At 40.7% G+C, this 17,750-nt stretch overlaps 1 protein-coding gene across 14 annotated transcripts in view; it reads left to right on the forward strand.

The window, feature by feature from the left end:
• LOC141761153 (adhesion G protein-coupled receptor L3) overlaps positions 1-15,585 on the forward strand; it is a 234,608-nt gene extending 219,023 nt beyond the window's left edge. For 4 of the 14 annotated variants that reach the window (XM_074624434.1, XM_074624436.1, XM_074624440.1 and 1 more), the window contains 6 exons: positions 901-1,069; positions 1,248-1,373; positions 5,175-5,271; positions 9,872-9,997; positions 11,478-11,495; positions 12,844-15,585. In XM_074624434.1, the coding sequence (XP_074480535.1) occupies positions 901-1,069; positions 1,248-1,373; positions 5,175-5,271; positions 9,872-9,997; positions 11,478-11,495; positions 12,844-13,793 (1,486 nt within the window). In that variant the 3' untranslated portion in view covers positions 13,794-15,585. Of the gene's footprint in view, positions 1-900; positions 1,070-1,247; positions 1,374-5,174; positions 5,272-9,871; positions 9,998-11,477; positions 11,530-12,843 lie in introns of all 14 variants that reach the window. The other 10 variants (XM_074624442.1, XM_074624443.1, XM_074624444.1 and 7 more) reach the window with 5 other exon arrangements.
• Positions 15,586-17,750: the final 2,165 nt, after the last annotated feature.

Here is a 17,750-nt window from a genome sequence, read left to right on the forward strand (position 1 = left end):
CGTAATTGTGCTTTGACAACGCGTGCCACTCAAATTAGAGGCTGCAGAGGGAAAACACAACCGCCTCCTTCAGACGGCTGTGAAATGACTTAATCAATTCAAAGAGAAAGATCTTCATACATGCAGGCTGCTGCTCATGACAGATGCTGGCGAGAACCAGATATCAATCTTAACTCCGCCTCGTCTACAGGGAGTCGCCAAAATACCAAAAGGGTGCAGGTGAAGAAAAAGTGCCACTTCCTCTGCGCAGTGTGCGCCACATGAAGATAGAGCCTTTCGTTCTTAATCGACTCTGTGTTCTCATTTATCTGAGTTCAGCCTTTCAGTTTGAGTAAGAGTTTACTAGACACTCATCCCGACCCTTAGGTAATAAAATCCAATATGTAATGCGCTCATGTAAATAGTCTTCTAATGAAAATGCCATATTTGTTACGCTCCCATTTATACAGACTTCTATAATCGTACCTATGAATCTGTAGTTTTATGGTCATCTATGGCTTTTCAAATAGTCAATGACATCGTGTGAAATTACGCAAATAAGGAAAGGAAAAGGTAGCAAATACAAGGACAGAATCAGAAAATGAAGATTAAATCCATTGTCATTTCTCATCCATTTCTTTCCCCTCTTCATCGGTGTGCCTTTTCTCCCTCTCACAGGAAAAACCTTGATAACTGTGGAATAAATGATGCCTTGAACTGATTATTCTGTGTATATTTCTTTTTAATTCAGTGGTAGCACACACCTCAGTTAAAGTTGTGGCTTTTAACCTCCATTTATTATCACAAAATATTGTATTGGTACACTGCTTTTCGTAAGTTCAAAACCAGTTTTAAAGCATTTTGAACATACTAACTTTGTGAAATGGTTTGTGAGATGGCTGTTTGTTTGTTATATTCCAGATCCTGGGTAATTGGGGCCATTGCCTTGCTGTGTCTGCTGGGCCTGACCTGGGCCTTTGGCCTGATGTACGTCAACGAGAGCACGGTGGTCATGGCCTACCTGTTCACCATCTTCAACTCCCTGCAGGGAATGTTCATCTTCATCTTCCACTGTGTGCTGCAGAAAAAGGTACGGCTTCATTCTTAAGTTGTGCTGTGTGAAATTGCATAATATGACATCATTAAGTTAATTTCATGCTTCAGCAAATATGCCAGAAAAGCATCTCCAAAAGTATGAAATTGTTACCCTTGGATGTGGTCTAACGGTCAGCGTGCATGTGCTGTGTCCGTGCTTTTATATCCCGCAGGTGCGTAAGGAGTATGGGAAATGCCTGCGTACTCACTGCTGCAGTGGCAAAAGTGTGGACAGCTCCATCGGCTCTGGAAAAGGCACCGCCTCTCGTGCTCCGGGACGTTACTCTACTGGGTCACAGGTAGAACCACTTTCCATGATCCCCTTTTCATTCTTGATTTACTGAACTTGACAGTATTTGTTTTTAGTAGGACAAATGAACTCTCATTTGTTTTTTTGGAGTTCCACTGAATTTTATCTTTAAGCAGTTGGTCTGCGTAGCTGGAACCGAGGGCGACTTATTCCTAAATAGTTATCTGTGACATTACACAGATATGCACCTTCTTACAGACTTTAGACTAAAAAAACTTTAATGTCCCCAAAAGGGGCAGTTTGTGGTACAGCACAGTAAATAATAAACAATATGTAGACACAATTTAAAGGGATAGTTAGGGTGTTTTGAAGTGGTGTTGTATGAGGTACCTATCCATAGTTGGTGTATAACCTACAGTAGTAGAAGTGACGGTCAGCACGCCCTCAGCTTGGAGAAGCAGATGGGAGTTACGGCACAGGAGCAAAGCAATATAGTGCTGTGGACGGGGAAGTGAACAAAAAAACTAATTTTAGCTACCTAAAAAAAGGCTCACCTAAAATCATCTGATAATCATCAGTTATCAGTTTTAAGTGTACGCTATATTAAGAATATTTTCACCACTTTACCTTGCTGTCAGACAGCCCCTTAAAAAAAAACTAAAGCCATTGTATCAATCTATGCTCTCGCCAAAGACACCAGACTCCATTGAAAAAACCTTTACTTTGCAGAACACAGGGATTGCTGGTCTTCTGCTGCCTCGATAGGTTAATTTGTTTGTGCTGTGCTGTGGTGAATCCGAGCAATACCAGCAACCCCAGTGTTCCGCGAGATGAAATTACTGCTTTTTCCAATGGAGTCTGGTTGCTTTGGCGAGACATAACTGTTTCAGTTCCCCATCAGAAACAGACTGTGTATCTGTCTCAGGGCAAGGTAAACTGACAAAAAATATTCTAAATATAGTGTACACTTAAACGGTTATTGATTTTTTTTAAATGAGCCTTTCTTTAAAATATGTTTTGCTGCCGCCCCCGTCCACAGCCGTACATTGCTTTGCTTCCGTGCCGGTACTGCTGTCTGCTTCTCCAAACTGGGAGCGTGGCGACCATCATCTACTGTAGGTAATACACTGACTATGGATATGTTCCTCATACAACCCCACTTCAGAAACACCTGAACTATCCCTTTAAACACAGAACAACAGAGACAACAACAAATGATCATGATCTATCAATAAATAAGACTTATTTTTCACCTCCTTATGTATTGCACGCCCCCCCAGTCTGAGTTGACATAACATCCTCCCGACCCCATGTTGCACGTCGCCCTAACACAACTTAAGTTAGTTAGAATCAATGAGAAAATATTTGAAAGGTAACCTTGTAACTATGCATGATGGATAGCAAAGAAGTATAGCATATGTCCTACTTTGGAAGTGATAGCAGGGAAACATAGTGCCTGTTGAGCTAAACATTTTCTAAGTACATAATGTCAGTCTGCAATTCATTTTCACTGCAGCAGGCTGAACATCGGTACGGCGACGCTGACTAAAGTATTGGCTCGAGCCTTGCGAGGAATTTGTTCATTCTGACAGATGCAGATTGGACTTTCTCTGCCAAAATATGTGAATTCTGTCTCCTTGTAAATTGTTAATGGATTCCTCCCACATTGACACGAAGTATAGGATGAATTACCATGTTACGCTGTAATTGAACATCATATCCATATTCTAAAGATTGTGATTTCCTCCCAGTGTTCCGTTATATAAATAGTCCTCGGAGTCAAACATGCAGTGGCAGCCCACGATACAAGCTGGATTCTGCACACAGATCAAAGCGTTTAATTATACACAGGGCTTTGACAAGATGGCTTTAACCTCACGCTCAGTCGCTTTATGTGAGCAAGACAGGAATGGCAACACTCAGAAAGACGTGCTTGTTTATTGCTTACTTCGAGGCTTCTAAATGAATGTGTAATCAGCAAAGTACACTCCAACCCGCTGGCTGTGAACGGTTCAAGTTTTTATCTGTCCAAAAAAACAAGAAGAAGAAGTCAGCGGTGTCATTTCCAACCCATCTGTGTCTCCAGCGCCGGGGACAACATGACGTACAATATGTTAATGGGATCGTCTGTGTCACTGTATGTTCCCGTTAGGATATATGAGCAGCGTGTCACCTGGGGTTGACACAGAAGTGCCTAAAAACGACATATTCGTCTGAGTGATCATAGCACCTCTGCGTGGGCATTTTTTATTTTTTTTCCCACATCATTTATGATACGATGATTAAGCTTTTATGAATAAAAAACATGCTCGCGGTCTGAATGTCACCCCTTAATGGAGGATTTGGAGGTGAGGTGCTGTGACAGTTGCTCCCAATTTAGTTAATGATGATGGCAGTGGCAATGACTTAGTTAAGCTGGAACCTGTCTGTGGTGTTGACGGCAATTACAGAAAAACTTAAATGCTTCATTGCGTCACTTTGCTCTTAAAGCAACAGTAGGTAGAATTGGAGCAAAAATGATTAATAATAGTTATTTTTATAAAACGGTCACTATATCCTGACGGTAGTGCATGAGACAGGTAATCTGAGAAAAAAAATGTGCCTCTGTGTCCTCTGGTGTCCTCCGGTGCTTCTAATGGCATCTGCAAGATTTCGCAGACCGGAGGAAAACAACCAATGAGAGCCGAGCTGGAGCCTTAACGGCTCTGAGCAGATGTCAATCACAAACTCCGATCAAACAGTCAAACTAGGCAGCGCTGATCAAATATGAATTAATATTCTGTTACTGTAATGCCTATTTCTCACCTCAAATGTTTTCAGAAACATCTCTTAGTAAACTGTTTAGCTGTAAAATGAGAGCCGGCCGCCATGTTGAGATCAGTTGAGGAAATACCAAGCACCGGCCACCAGCAGGAGCACAGCCAATAGGAACGCTCAATAGGAAAACTCTCTGAAATGACCTGTGATTGGCCAAAGTCTCCCCTCACGGGCTAGATTCTTTAAAGCCTGAAAACAGAGCCATGAGGAGGTGCAGAAGTTTAGTTATCTCTCTCTTGAATTACAATATGATGAAAGGTTATTATGGAATTTTTGCCAAATGATGCCAAAACCATTCTGCCTACTGCTGCTTTAAACCTGTCCAATAATGTTTAGCTTGGATCCTGCTATAATGTGATTTTTTTTTTTTTTTTTTTTGCATGTGGTTCACAATAAATTGCTGCAGTGTAAAGATGATACTTCAGTGCAGTGGTATTAATGATAGGAATGATAACCAAAACCACAAAACCTTGGTTGTAATCAACTGGAATTATCCTTTCAGTACAGCAATTCATCACGAAACATTTCACACATTATTTTCTTTTCGACATCACCAAATCTGTTATGTATCAATCTGAAATCCTCTGCCAAGCCCCTCTGGCACAGGACAGAAAGTAGTCCGCTCCGTGGTTGGATACCCAGACCCTTAGCTTGTGCAACAGCCCGTGGGACTCATATCATAATTAACCAGGATGAACCCTCTTGGATTGAGCCTTTTCGGAAGAGCTTGACTGATGACTTTATTATTGACTCCACCTATCCCAGTACTAGTGCTCATCTTTAATTGGATGCTACTTATCCCCACAGCTGACATGTTTCATGGCTTCAAAAAGATTAAAAAGTCTCTTTTTGCTTCATATCTCAGAGTGTATGTTTGTAATAGAACCTCAGAAATATTCAATAATGCTGTATATGACTTCCATTTAAATTCATTTATCCTCCATGTGCATGCTTTTACTTTTCAGCTGTATTACTGACAGTGTCCAGAGTGAATATTTTCTGATGTGTTATGACATGTTGTTTGTCTCTGCAGAGCCGCATCCGTCGAATGTGGAACGACACAGTCAGAAAACAGTCAGAGTCCTCTTTTATGACCGGCGACATCAACAGCTCCGCATCACTCAACAGAGGTACTTGGTCACGCTGAAAATATTTACTTGAATCTCTCCACAATACACCGGCCTTCGCCTTAGACTTTATAACCACTGCAAAATACAATTTTTCACAAAAGCTTCTCTAATTTCACAAATTGTATGTACAGTCCCTTTTCATTTAATAAGACTTTAGAGAATCAAAACCCATCAAAGCTTTCAACCACAAACCTCGAGTCAAGGTAAATCAGTCATTACACAATAGTTTGCCTTCAGATACTCCAAATGATTAAAAGTCCAAGTAAGAGACACATTTCCTACGCAACTGTTACTTATCACCAAAATATTAAAGCGAGTTCTTAAATATGAGAAATTAAACGTACCGGAACTGCCGTCAATAGCGAAGCAACTACTCAAATTGCTCGGCGCGTTTGTCAACAGTTTTGCCTGGATGAAAGAGAACGTGATTGTGAATACGAGGCAGATATTGAAAGGATAGAATCCTTCTTTGGTGTCATGCTGCTTCAGAAAATTGTTTATCACGTCTTTTATTTTGAAGCATCAACAAATCATTTCTACCGTCTAGTAATTTAAAGAAGAAAAGTCTACGGAAAGGATTTAATTTCATTTAATCTTAAAAAAAATACAATTGAGTGAATGTAATCAAATCAAATTGTTTATGAAAATTAAATTTTTTGGCCATTTGATAAAGTTGATAAAATTACCTCTTTATTTTTTTCCCCCTGTCAAGCAATACAACTTCGACTGCAAAAACCTTGAAAGGGAAACTGGGCTTACTCTCAGGAAAAGTGCAGAAAAACAACCTGAAAATCAATTCAGCAGAATTCCCCTCTCAGGAACGCGTTAATAAAAAGTATTTTACCATAATGCATTTGACAGCGGCGCAGTGAATAGAGTTAACTTCGGAGTCTCTCAGGTTATACAGAAAATAGATACCAGACTACATCTGACATCAAGTGGCAAATACCGCCCTGGCTGGCATCCATCCCTAACACTTTCCCCACTCATCGCATCTCGTGATGGAGGGCTCCAGTTCCACACTGCTTGCTCTCTAAATTCGCTCTGGGCGCCTGCTTGCGTCGACACTAATGCATAGTTACAATGATGGATTAATGTTCGACACAGGGAGGAAGTGTCAAGATCTCAATAATTAGGCACTCAGCTTAGCACCATCAACAGACACAGCCTTTATCCATTGTGGAGCGGCTAAATTGGGGCGGGAAGTGGGGCTGTAGGTCGGGAGTTGAAGAAAAGCATACAAGGAACTTCCATAAAGGCAAAAAGCGGAGCTAGAAATTATTAATTTTAGTCCCCTGGCTTCTCACTGTGCTGGGTTTGATAGAAACAACACTCACAAGAGCTCAAGAGTGTGCTGGGAAGTGAGTTCCGCCATCACAAGTGTCACGAGGAACAGATGCAAATACAATTGCACTTATCCTAGCCAGCTCCCCGTGTTGTTATTAAGGAATTATGAGTTGAGGAGCGAATATTTCTCGCTGATTTGTCCTTTTGATTCTCCCTCCTCCCTTCGACACCTGAGAGCGAGCTCGCAGCTGACACTCTTGCTGCGCTCCTCTCGAGAGCGGAGTCATGCAATCATCTTGATAGCATTGCATGTTCAATTTCTCCCCGGCATTCTGGGTTATTGCACCACACAATCAGAGCGTTTTTGGGAAATTGTCCAATTTATCAAACACAGACACAATAAGTGGGGGATCTGTCATTGGGGGAATTCAAAAGGGGCTGGTGTTTATGGAAGGCACTGTAATTAGGGCATGCAACAGCAAATTACTGTTTTTTAAAAATCAAAAGAAAATTCAGATTTCTAAGCAAAAGTATAATACGCCTAATTAATACTAAAATCAGACAAAACATTTGATTAATGCTGAACGATGAGCCTAAATCAGCAGTGAAATTACATTAAAGAGTCCCAATATAGAAAACATTTCTGCAATAAGACCACCCTCAAAAAGTATTGAACCAACTTTTGAAAAGATGGGGAGATTCACAAGGTAATATAAGAATCTTTCTCCATTGGTTTGACAGATTCAGAGCATTAGAAAAGAACAGTGCACTCTGCCAGAGGATCTAATTGCTGTGTACTCGTACCTCAGATAAAAGATGTTTCCCCGCTGTGGCATAGCGCATACTGGAAGCACACGCATGTATCGCCCCTCATAAGTCTTGAGATTTAAAAATAATAGCATCATATCATGTCGACTGGGGGGAAATCATGTAAACAGGAAATGAATGTGAGCGTTTCCAGCATACTTGATATTCCGCATAATGTATTCAAACACTTGAAAATAAATTATTTTTATCAGCAGCAAAGAAAAACAAACATCAGGGAATCTGCACCATTCATGTTTAAGATTGCAGCCCTCAAAATCTGCAGCTAATCACAGGGCTCAGGCTGTGAAGGTTGCTTTGGTGTGCTGCTATGTGGTTGGGAAACTGATGAGTCACTCGGGCAAGATCCTGGCAGCAAGTATCTGAGGACAAGTATCGCATAAATAGAAAATGAGCTTCTGTTCTGTTTGTGCGGAGGAGGCGAGGTCGAAGCAAAGTAATGACGATCTTCACCAAAAGAGAGGACATGTTACTTGGGAGGTTATTTCAGCCATGGCACTTAGGAAAATCAGAAAAAATCTGAACTTTGCTCTTTGGAGAAACTATTATACTACTTTAGTTCATAAGAAAATACCACAAGCAGTTATAATAGAGAAGACACAATGGTGGCAGATTTACCACTCAGAATTCTAAGTTCATTTTTAATTTCAACCTTGATTTCACAAAGAGGTATATGAAAGCAGGCTTCTCACTTCTAGACAGTTTTGCAGGTTGAAAGGACTGCTTTCACTGGCATGTTTTATCAGTTGTAGGAGTATAGTATAATAGTATAGTATAGTATAGTATAGTATAGTAAGTATAGGGAAAATAGCCTGTTGGCTGACAGTTATTTTTCTTCTAACATAACCCCAGTTTTACTTCTTAGCTTACATACCTTTTCATATTTCAAACATAATGTTTGCACTTGAACGTCATCTTCAGATGTAAAGCCATCTCGTGGAGTTATTCAATAAGGAACCGCTAATGTTAGCCTAAACTCTAATAGCATCCAGGACCTGCGTCCACATATTGGGGAAATACATAGACTGTATATATAGATGGACAACGCGTCTCCACTTCCTCCAACTGTACAAAAGTGAAGTCAAAATATCCTGGTTTCGGGAGTTGACATTTTATCATCGTGATCGAAGGGGCTGGAGCCGCGGTATCGAGATCCCGCCCACACACACAAGCCTGAGCCAATCAGAAGCCGAGCAGGGCTGCAACTTGTTAGCGTGAGCCACCTCGCTGCTACATTAGCACCACGGTTAGAAAGACACAACAACTAACCATAATACCTCTATAACTACATTTATGATCAAATTGACACATGTTCTATTACACAGACTGCTGACGGTTTATGGAACGGTAAAGTTCTATCTCCTCTCGTACAGTTCCCGAGCCTCCGGCTGCACGACTACTTCACTCAGAGCAGCTGTCAATCAATGACGTCTCACCCCCACTTTTTAGTTTGGCCCGTGCCCCATCCGCTAACATGGAGGGGGCAGGATTTAGTACCTATACTGCAACCAGCCACCAGGGAACAATCACAATGTTTTGGCTTCACTTTTGAGGAGCTTCATGTCGTTCATCTTTATATACAGTCTATGGGGAAATACTACACAGTGGATATATATGTCGAGAACTGTGTTTTTTTTTTTACGTAACCGGTAACCCCCTATACTAATATAGATCAAAAATGTTCTCCTTGGCTTTGTAAATAACACTACTGTAGGTAGTAAGCTAGTTAGTACATGCTAACAACTGCATCCTACAAAGCAGACCAACACCCTTCTTTTGCAACCATTTTTTGCTCTTGTGTTCTTGGTCTTTGAAAGGTTGAAAAAAAAAGACACCAAAACCCCAAAATGTATTGTATCAGGATAAAGGCTGAGTAGCCCCACGCACCGCTTCATCATGTGGAGAAATCCAAAGCTTGACAGGTCTGCCATTGCTAATCACTGCAATCTCTGTTCCGGGAAGGTGTTTAGCAAACAGTCAATTAAAAGAATTTAGAGCACTTTCTTTTTCATGTTATTACTTCAGCCTCAAAGACCAAAACCGTGTCCCCGAGTGATTATTGTATTCTGTCCCGTTTGAGTGTAGAAATGTAACAGTACATGTGTTGTGTTGGCCATGTCGGTGCTTCTTTGTAATTTATGTCTCTTAACACGAATATGCCGCCTGAATGTGGAGCACAAAAAAACAGGCTTAACACTAATGGCCGGCATTAACAATACAATTAACACACTTTCCATCGGCCCCATTAGCCATGTCAGTTCAGCTCTGCCACTTTCATGTAGCAAATCCCCTCACATTAATGATCATGTGATCATTTGGATGTTAATGGCTGTCATTGCTCAGCTGCATCTGCCCAACTGATATGTATGTTCTCTCTCTTTCTCTCTGTCTATATCTCAATTTATCTACCCACCTACCTTTTTTTCTGTCTCTACGCTCTTCTGTTTTTTTTTTTCTGTCTCACTCTGTCTCTTTCTGGCTGCTCCAGGGGCTATGGCTAACCATCTTATACCTAATGCACTCCTACGTCCTCATGGCACTAACAATCCCTATAATACATTGCTTGGGGAATCGGCAGTCTATAACAACCCTCTGGGCATGTACAACACACAAGGTGTGCTAGCTTCTTTTCATTCTTTAACATTGTGGCTAGGGCAGTGTTTTCTTCATGTCTAGTCCTGGAGAAACTGTGAGGTTGCACATCTTTGTTCCAGGAAGCAACTTTATGATTGGGGAGTTAAAAGTAACGGACTTGCACTAAGCTGAAAATGCCAGTGTTCACCCTTGAGGGTTTTTACAGGGCTTTGATTAAGAAAACACTGCTCTAGATGTTGTGTGTTAGCATTGAACAAACTTTGTCACAAAAACCCTACAGGTTTGTTCTGCTGTGGGGTTTTTCATTGGGGGTGTATCTCGGCTTCTGGTGAGGACATGCAAGTCACACCCAGACATGGCTGTTTAGCCGACATAGACATTGTAAAAAAATGATGAAGAACGGGTGCCCTTAGTGAGCCAGATACATCCCCAGTCATTTATTTTAAATGTGCTCTAATGTCGTCAGTGAAGCTTGTGTGCCATGTCTTCTGTCTCTCCGTTTTTAGTTTGAGCATTTCTTTCTCTTTATGCTGCTGTTGGATTGTCAAACATTGTTTGCAATTGGATCTGATATTTAAATTTAAATGCAATTAATTTGTATTGCACCGAAAAGAATAGTCTGAAGAGCAAACATGACGATTGCCATTAATTTGATTCTCCTAGTGTTTAATATTTTCAGCATAAATAGTTTTCCGCCTCCTTCAAAGAATAAATTGCCATCTTATTTGACACTTTTAATTGTAATAATTGCCACTTCGTATATTTAAAATACGTATTATTAAGTCGAGTTGATCTAAAAAAATATTTTGCTTTTTTGGGAAGATGGTTTTTCAATATATTGATCTTTGACTATAACACTAATACAAATATTAGATCTGAGTTACAGAAACCATCTCTGATCAGCAAGAGACAAGAAATCCACTTTAATCTGGGATCAGTCTGACTATTGAAATGCTATTTTTGCTCTGTGCAGAGCTGTTATTATTTTATTCCAACGCTCGGCACTCAATACGAGATCGCTGTAACTTTGTGAGTCTGTAAAACTGAGAAACTCGTGTAAAACTGAGATAAAACTCACAGGGAGCTTTGATCAGGGGATAATTTATGTATGCAATACAAGTGCTGCATCGCAGCTCGTGACAGAGGGCTATAATTCACTTACATTGCCGTAGATGTAAAAGAAATATCCGTAAGGATGAAAATGCTAATGCCTCAAAAGATTTACTGGTGCATTTGACGCTCAAGTACCGTTGCCATGTTTTACCCCAAGGATTCTGCAAAACGTCTTTTCTTCTACATTTGTTAATAAACATGTTGTTGTTCTTTCTGTCGGTACGCAAAAAATTTGCATGGTGACATGAAGCGATTGCATTCCAGAAACATTTTCTTGATGCGTCATCGGCATACTGTATGTGCACATTTCTCTTCTACCTGTCACTGTTATGCTTATTGTGTTTTCTTTTTCTTCTTTCCTTCCCCTCATGCTGTCCCTAAAAAAGAGCCCTACAGAGAGACAAGTATGGGAGTCAAACTAAACATTGCTTATCAAATGTAATTGACTTTGGCTTTACTTTCTTTTCACTCGATGCTGACAAAGGCGTAATGAAAACAAAATGTCATTCCCTTTGGAAGTAATAGCATTCTTTTATGACAAAGGCCCTCACCATTTCAAATAGACCTGTAAAAATCAGTTTAAATCACATCCTGGATTCCGCTGCTTATTGTAGTGTGCACTACGTGATGTAAAAAAAAATAAAAAAGACTTCAGGCATTTGCTGCTTCTTACAGGCGAATATTCATCGGCCTGTTTGGTATCACCCTCTGAATAAGCTAATCCAATTACAGTCAACATTCAGACTCACCTCAACATTTCATAAGGCACATCGATATAAATTGATCTGTACTCTTTTCAGTGGATATTGAACATCTGTGCCTTTGTTCATACACTTTTTTTTTTAACTATTCACTTTGATCAAGCCAATACACTTTTTGAAGGTCTCAGAAATGAGTCGTGTCAAATTTTCAAGAGGACAAAACTTGTGGGCTTGACACTTTTAACAAGCCGGATGGCCTTGTCTGATGTAGTTTTGAATTATCGTCAAAAAGTCTGGCTTTGATGCTGATGGGATGGACTTGGTCAAACTGATAAAATATGAACTCTACATGTTCACGCAACAGAGAGAACAGAAAGTCTTATTCCTTCCAGTGTGGGTTGATACTGAACTGTTTTAACTAATTCATGTCTAGAGAGAGGGCAAGTGATGTTCACACGGACAAAGCAGACATTAATAAATTATATTTTTTCCAGTATTACAATGTTAACATTGCTCACATGGGACAATATGGCTGGGGTCCAAATTTACAGCTGTTGCTCTGCTTTGTGTTAAGTGTTAAATGCATGGCTATTTCTGTCTCTGCTTGCTTGCATCTAAGCTTTGTGTTTCTGTGTTGTGCTTGTGCTTTGTGTTAATGCGTGTCGTACATATATCAGTGTTTTCACCACTGCCATGGAATAATCTGTAAAATTTAATGAAGAGTGAAATTGGGTCTTATAAAATGTTATTTTTGTAACAAGGTAAGTGTGTATGATGATCATATTTGCAGTATATTTTATCCTTATCTTACCTAATCCAAATACTGTAGGGTCTTTGTTTCCACAAAGTGCACTTTGTAGAATTGTGGCTGACATTACGTGCCGAGAGGTCAGGACGTATTTCAGAATAAAAGGGCTACAGTATTTGATGGCTGTAATTTGTGTTTGTTAAAAATGGCTGACATTTAGCTGTGGCAATTACATCCCATCAGACTTCACCCTTCTCATTCGCCCACTCTACCCCCCAACCCAACCCATGTTTGTCATTCCAGAGGGAATCCTGAACAATGCCCGGGATACAAGTGTCATGGATACTCTACCACTGAATGGTAACCATGGCAACAGCTACAGCATCGCCAGCGCCGAGTACATGAGTGACTGCGTCCAGATCATTGATCGGGGTTACAACCACAAGGAGACCACCCTGGAAAAGAAGATCCTGAAAGAGCTCACCTCCAATTATATCCCCTCCTACCTCAACAATTCCCACGAGCGCTCGACCGAGCACAACCGGAACCTTATGAATAAGCTGGTCAATAACGTTAGCAATGGTGGCAAAGACAGCGGCTACGGGATGGGCTTGGGAGTGGGGATGGGCATGAACGTGGCGCTGAGCCTGGACGACCATTCCACCTTTGGTCCGCATCACGACGAAGGCCTGGGCCTGGAGTTAATCCGCGAGGAGTCCAATGCCCCGCTGTTGCCTCAAAGACCGCTCCCGGCACTGCAGGCGGTGGACAACCTTAACAATCACCTCCACCAGTCAGCGCCGCCACCCCTCCCGCTGCCCCACCACCCCTTCTCGTCCGCCACCGCTTCCTCCTCGTCTCGGAGGCGGATCCCCCAGGAGAACAGCGAAAGCTTCTTTCCCTTACTCACTAACGAGCACACCGAGGACGAGGGCTCGTCACCCGGCCACAACCACCAGAGAGACTCCCTCTATACCAGCATGCCCATGCTGCCCGGCCTGCCCGACGTGTCCGCAGAATCTGCCGACGGCTCCAAGGACGGCGGGGACGCCAAGAGCCCAGAGGCCAGCTCGGACGACGTTTACTACAAGAGCATGCCCAACTTGGGCTCGCGTAACCACCTCCATCAGCTGCACTCCTACTACCACCTGGGGCGGGGCAGCAGCGATGGCTTCATCGTGCCCCCAAACAAAGAGGATCTATCTCCAGAAGAGGCCCAGCCGGAGCCCTCGCACCTGGTCACCAGCCTATAGGCCCAACGTTCCCCCTCCCCACTCCTCCAGTGTCCCTCCTATTACCGTAGTCCTCTTCCCCGTGTCCCCTTGTACCATCAGTCGTTGGCAGTGGTAGCCTTTCTTTTTATTCCGTGTCCCGAAGACTGAGAGAGAGAGAGCAAATGACTGTACTCTCGCTGTTACTGGCCACGGACAGGATAATAATTGCTTGGTATGGGGGCTAATATGTGACTATATTTGGTTAAACATTGCGGGAATCTGTTGATGTTGTGTTCCCCCCCTCCTCCAACCCTGTGTGGTTTGGCGTGTTTTGTCTGTGTGAAAAGAGACAATTACTCACACAGGATTTTTAGGTCTCAGAGCTATAGTCTGACAGTCGAAATGAACTGCATAGCCCCCAAACTATACAAGTCTAAACTATAGACTTCACCAGAATAAATGGGAAATTTAAAAAAAGGACTATTTTATTATACTTCTGTATCTATATTGACTTTTTGAAAGATTTTCTTCCTCTTTGGTGAGTTGCAGCACATTTTGTTTGCTGAAGTGTCCCTTCAATGAAAAAAAGACAAAAAACAACAACAACACAAACACACACATTTTGAACAATTGCCATGAAGGAATTATTGATCATATGCTTTCAAGCATAGCTGTTCTTTTTTTCTTTCATTTTACTGTAATAACAGTTGTTAAAAGAGGGAGAAAAAAAACTAATAAGATAATTATGAGATATTTCTATGTAATTGTACAGATAACTAGCATTGCACACAATAGTAAGCTTTTTTTGTTCCGAGCAAACCCTTTGTCTCTGTAAATGTAGTGGTTAGGAGCAATTTTGTTCTGTTGTGCTGGCCTCTCTGGGTTTCTGGTACCAGTCTGTTTATTATGTTTTCCTCTTTTATCACTTTCCAAGAAATGACCATCTAAATAGAAGCAAAATAACACAAAAAATATCACAACAAAACACTTATCGTGCAGGCATTTCCGTGCTACATATTCATCTTTGTTTTCAGGTCCATTTTCTGTTTCAGTTTGATTTCTTTTCCCTTTTTTTTTTCTTTTTTTTTACTGTGTAGATAGCAGAGCTCTGATTCACAGATCGTGAAGGAGACAGAATAAGTCCAAGTTAATCATGAGGTGTCCCTCGGAAAGGTTCATAGTGCATTCTGCATCTCTATTGGCATTCAGAAAACGCTTGTGCTTCTCGGAAAGAGAACAAATTGAACATTGATGAGCACTAGGCACTTGTACAAAAAAAAAGAAAGATGGTTGTTTTACTTATTAAAGAAAGAGCTTTTGGAGTGAGAAAAACTGGAAGTGTTTTTTGTTTTTCTTCCTCGAGGAGAAATATATTTATTTATTTGTTTAAATAAACAGTAATAACATGGAGGATGGAAGTAAGTTTAGTGGCACAGATAAGTTTTTATTATTGGCTATGATTATGGCTTCTTATTTATTCCTTTTTGTAATGGTTTCCAAGTTGAATGACCTCATAACTAATATTTGTTGTAACAGTGAAACTTGTTTGCCAACAAATAAATTACTGACTAAGATTTATCACTTAGCTACGACAAAAGTTTTGTCCCGGTCGTGGAACTCTTTTATATGGATATCAGCGAAAGGACCTCCAAATGATGGAACGATCAATTCATTTTTTTTTAATTATCAGTTAATACCCCTCATTAGCCCTCTGTCCATTTTAGTGCCAAATAAATTTTGGCCCAGCAACAGTGGATGTGCTCTGTATGCTCTGGTCTGCTTTACAATAGAAGCAGTGATTTCATAAGCTGTAATAAATATTTCAATATCATTGCTGGTGTAACCAATGAATTCTTTACAGATACTGTATGTTTCACATGAGTTTGATAAGCTAAGCAGGAGACGAGTGAAAGTCACCCGGACCATTCATCCTGGCAGAGGACATGAAGAGAGGTAAGTATGCCCTGTCATATAAAGTCACTATTAAGTCAAAATATTGTAGTGTTTCACGCCGTAGCAACTGGTAATCTGCACATTATTCAGCAATAGAGAACAAATGTAATTGGGGATATTATTATATTCAATATTTGACTTTACTAATAAATATTTTTTTATTTTAAAGGAACAGTGTGTAGAATTTAGAGGGATCTATTGGCAAAAATGGATTATAATATTAATAACTATGTTTTGTTTTTTTAGTGTATAATCACCTGAAAATAAGAGTTGTGTTTTCCTTAGCTTAGAATGAGCCGTTTATATCTTCATACGGAGCTGGTCGCCATGTTTCTACAGTAGCCCAGAACAGACAAAACAAACGCTGGCCATTCACTTTTCGCGTCAGCCACCGTAGTTCTCGCTTGACACACGGGAAAAGTTTCTTTTGGTTGCGAAATCCGCCAAATCCTACGCACTGCACCTTTAATATCGCATCAAATGACCAAATAAATGCTTATGTTGCACCGTGTCTGCTGGATGTGTAAATAGGCAACATGTTCACCACAACAACTTTTTAAGGTGATGATAGATCAATATGGTGTTTAGAGCTTGTTCTGCTGCCCCCAAGTGGTCAACAAAAGCTTTAAATATTAAAAACACATAACTATGATCAATTGAAAATGCAGTTTGTACATGTATATAGTCATCTTAATTCTAATTTTTAGGTATCTTAGCAAAACTCAGTGCACATTTATATATAGCAAACTCTATCAATGCTCTGCATCGATGCTTATTCAAGCTGTTGTTGCCCAAATGATTTTGGTTTGAGAGCTTGAGACGGGGACAGAAGGACAAATCCCACAGAAACTATTTGCTTATCAATTTTTTATAGCCAGCGTTAGCAAACCTGCCGACTTAAGCTTCCAGCAGACACGGAGCAACTTGAGCATCCTATACCTGCCTGATGAAGGTAAGCTCAATATTTACTTGCCTAGTCAGCCAACTCCTGAGAGAACTGTCAGGGTCTTTAGCTTTCTAAATGTTCACTGTTGTTTTGTGCTGGTCAGCTGTTTTATTGGAGGGAACTATTTACAGACAGGGTCTGGCATTTGACAGTACATTGTGAAAATTAAATGAACAAATTAAAGGATGAACAGGTAAATTTTCTAAGTAGAATAGTTCAACCACACACAGATAAGGGACTGAATTGAAATGCAAATGAATACATACATAAACTTAATTCAAGGCCTGGATGATTTGCACAATATAATAAGTGAATATTACACCTAAAAAAAGTATATCACTACATGACAGCTATAAACCTAGTTTACCAAATTCATCATATACTTCTAGACTTTCCCAGTGGACTAATAAATTAATTGTAATACTTATCTCTCACCATGTTTGCCTATTGGATTTCACAATATCCTGCTGTAACATATTGCAGGGAGAAAGCAAGAATTCAGCCCATTTTCACAGAGCTGGTTGCTGTGATTGATGGCTGAGTCATTGTGAAAAATTGCCAGAGATGTTTGGCTCCTCTTATTACAGCCTGGATCTTGCAGGGGGGGGGGGTTCTTTCTCTGGCCCATATGCTTAAGCATGGATCTCCACTTAGAGATATGACTTGGGTGGACAGAAAGAGCTCTGGCCGTCAGCGCTGCATCATTTTGAATGGCATTTGCAAACTGGGGCGAGTTCATGAAATGTGCTGAAGATGTGACTCTGGCCCCGTATCCACTTTATTAATGAGTTGTTACGCAAGCTCATAAGCCACCCCGGCCCCCGACGCTGCCCAAGAACATGCTTGCGCGGCACAAAATGCCACAGTAAAGCAGTGCTGCGGCTCACTTCCCACTGGCTTTTGCAGACTTATAATACCATATGTTTACTGGTACATAAAAAAAAAGACACTTTGCAGTCAGTATATGATATTTTATCCTTAATTCACACTGTTTACTCGAGTGAGAATATTTTCTGACTAGCACAAGTGTAGGCTGTATTGATTTTTACTGGCTAGGCCATCAGGCTTTAGACTGAAAGCCTCAATTGCTAGAGGTT

The sequence above is a fragment of the Sebastes fasciatus genome, chromosome 22 (assembly GCF_043250625.1).
Source record: "Sebastes fasciatus isolate fSebFas1 chromosome 22, fSebFas1.pri, whole genome shotgun sequence".
NCBI classification, from domain to species: domain Eukaryota; kingdom Metazoa; phylum Chordata; class Actinopteri; order Perciformes; family Sebastidae; genus Sebastes; species Sebastes fasciatus.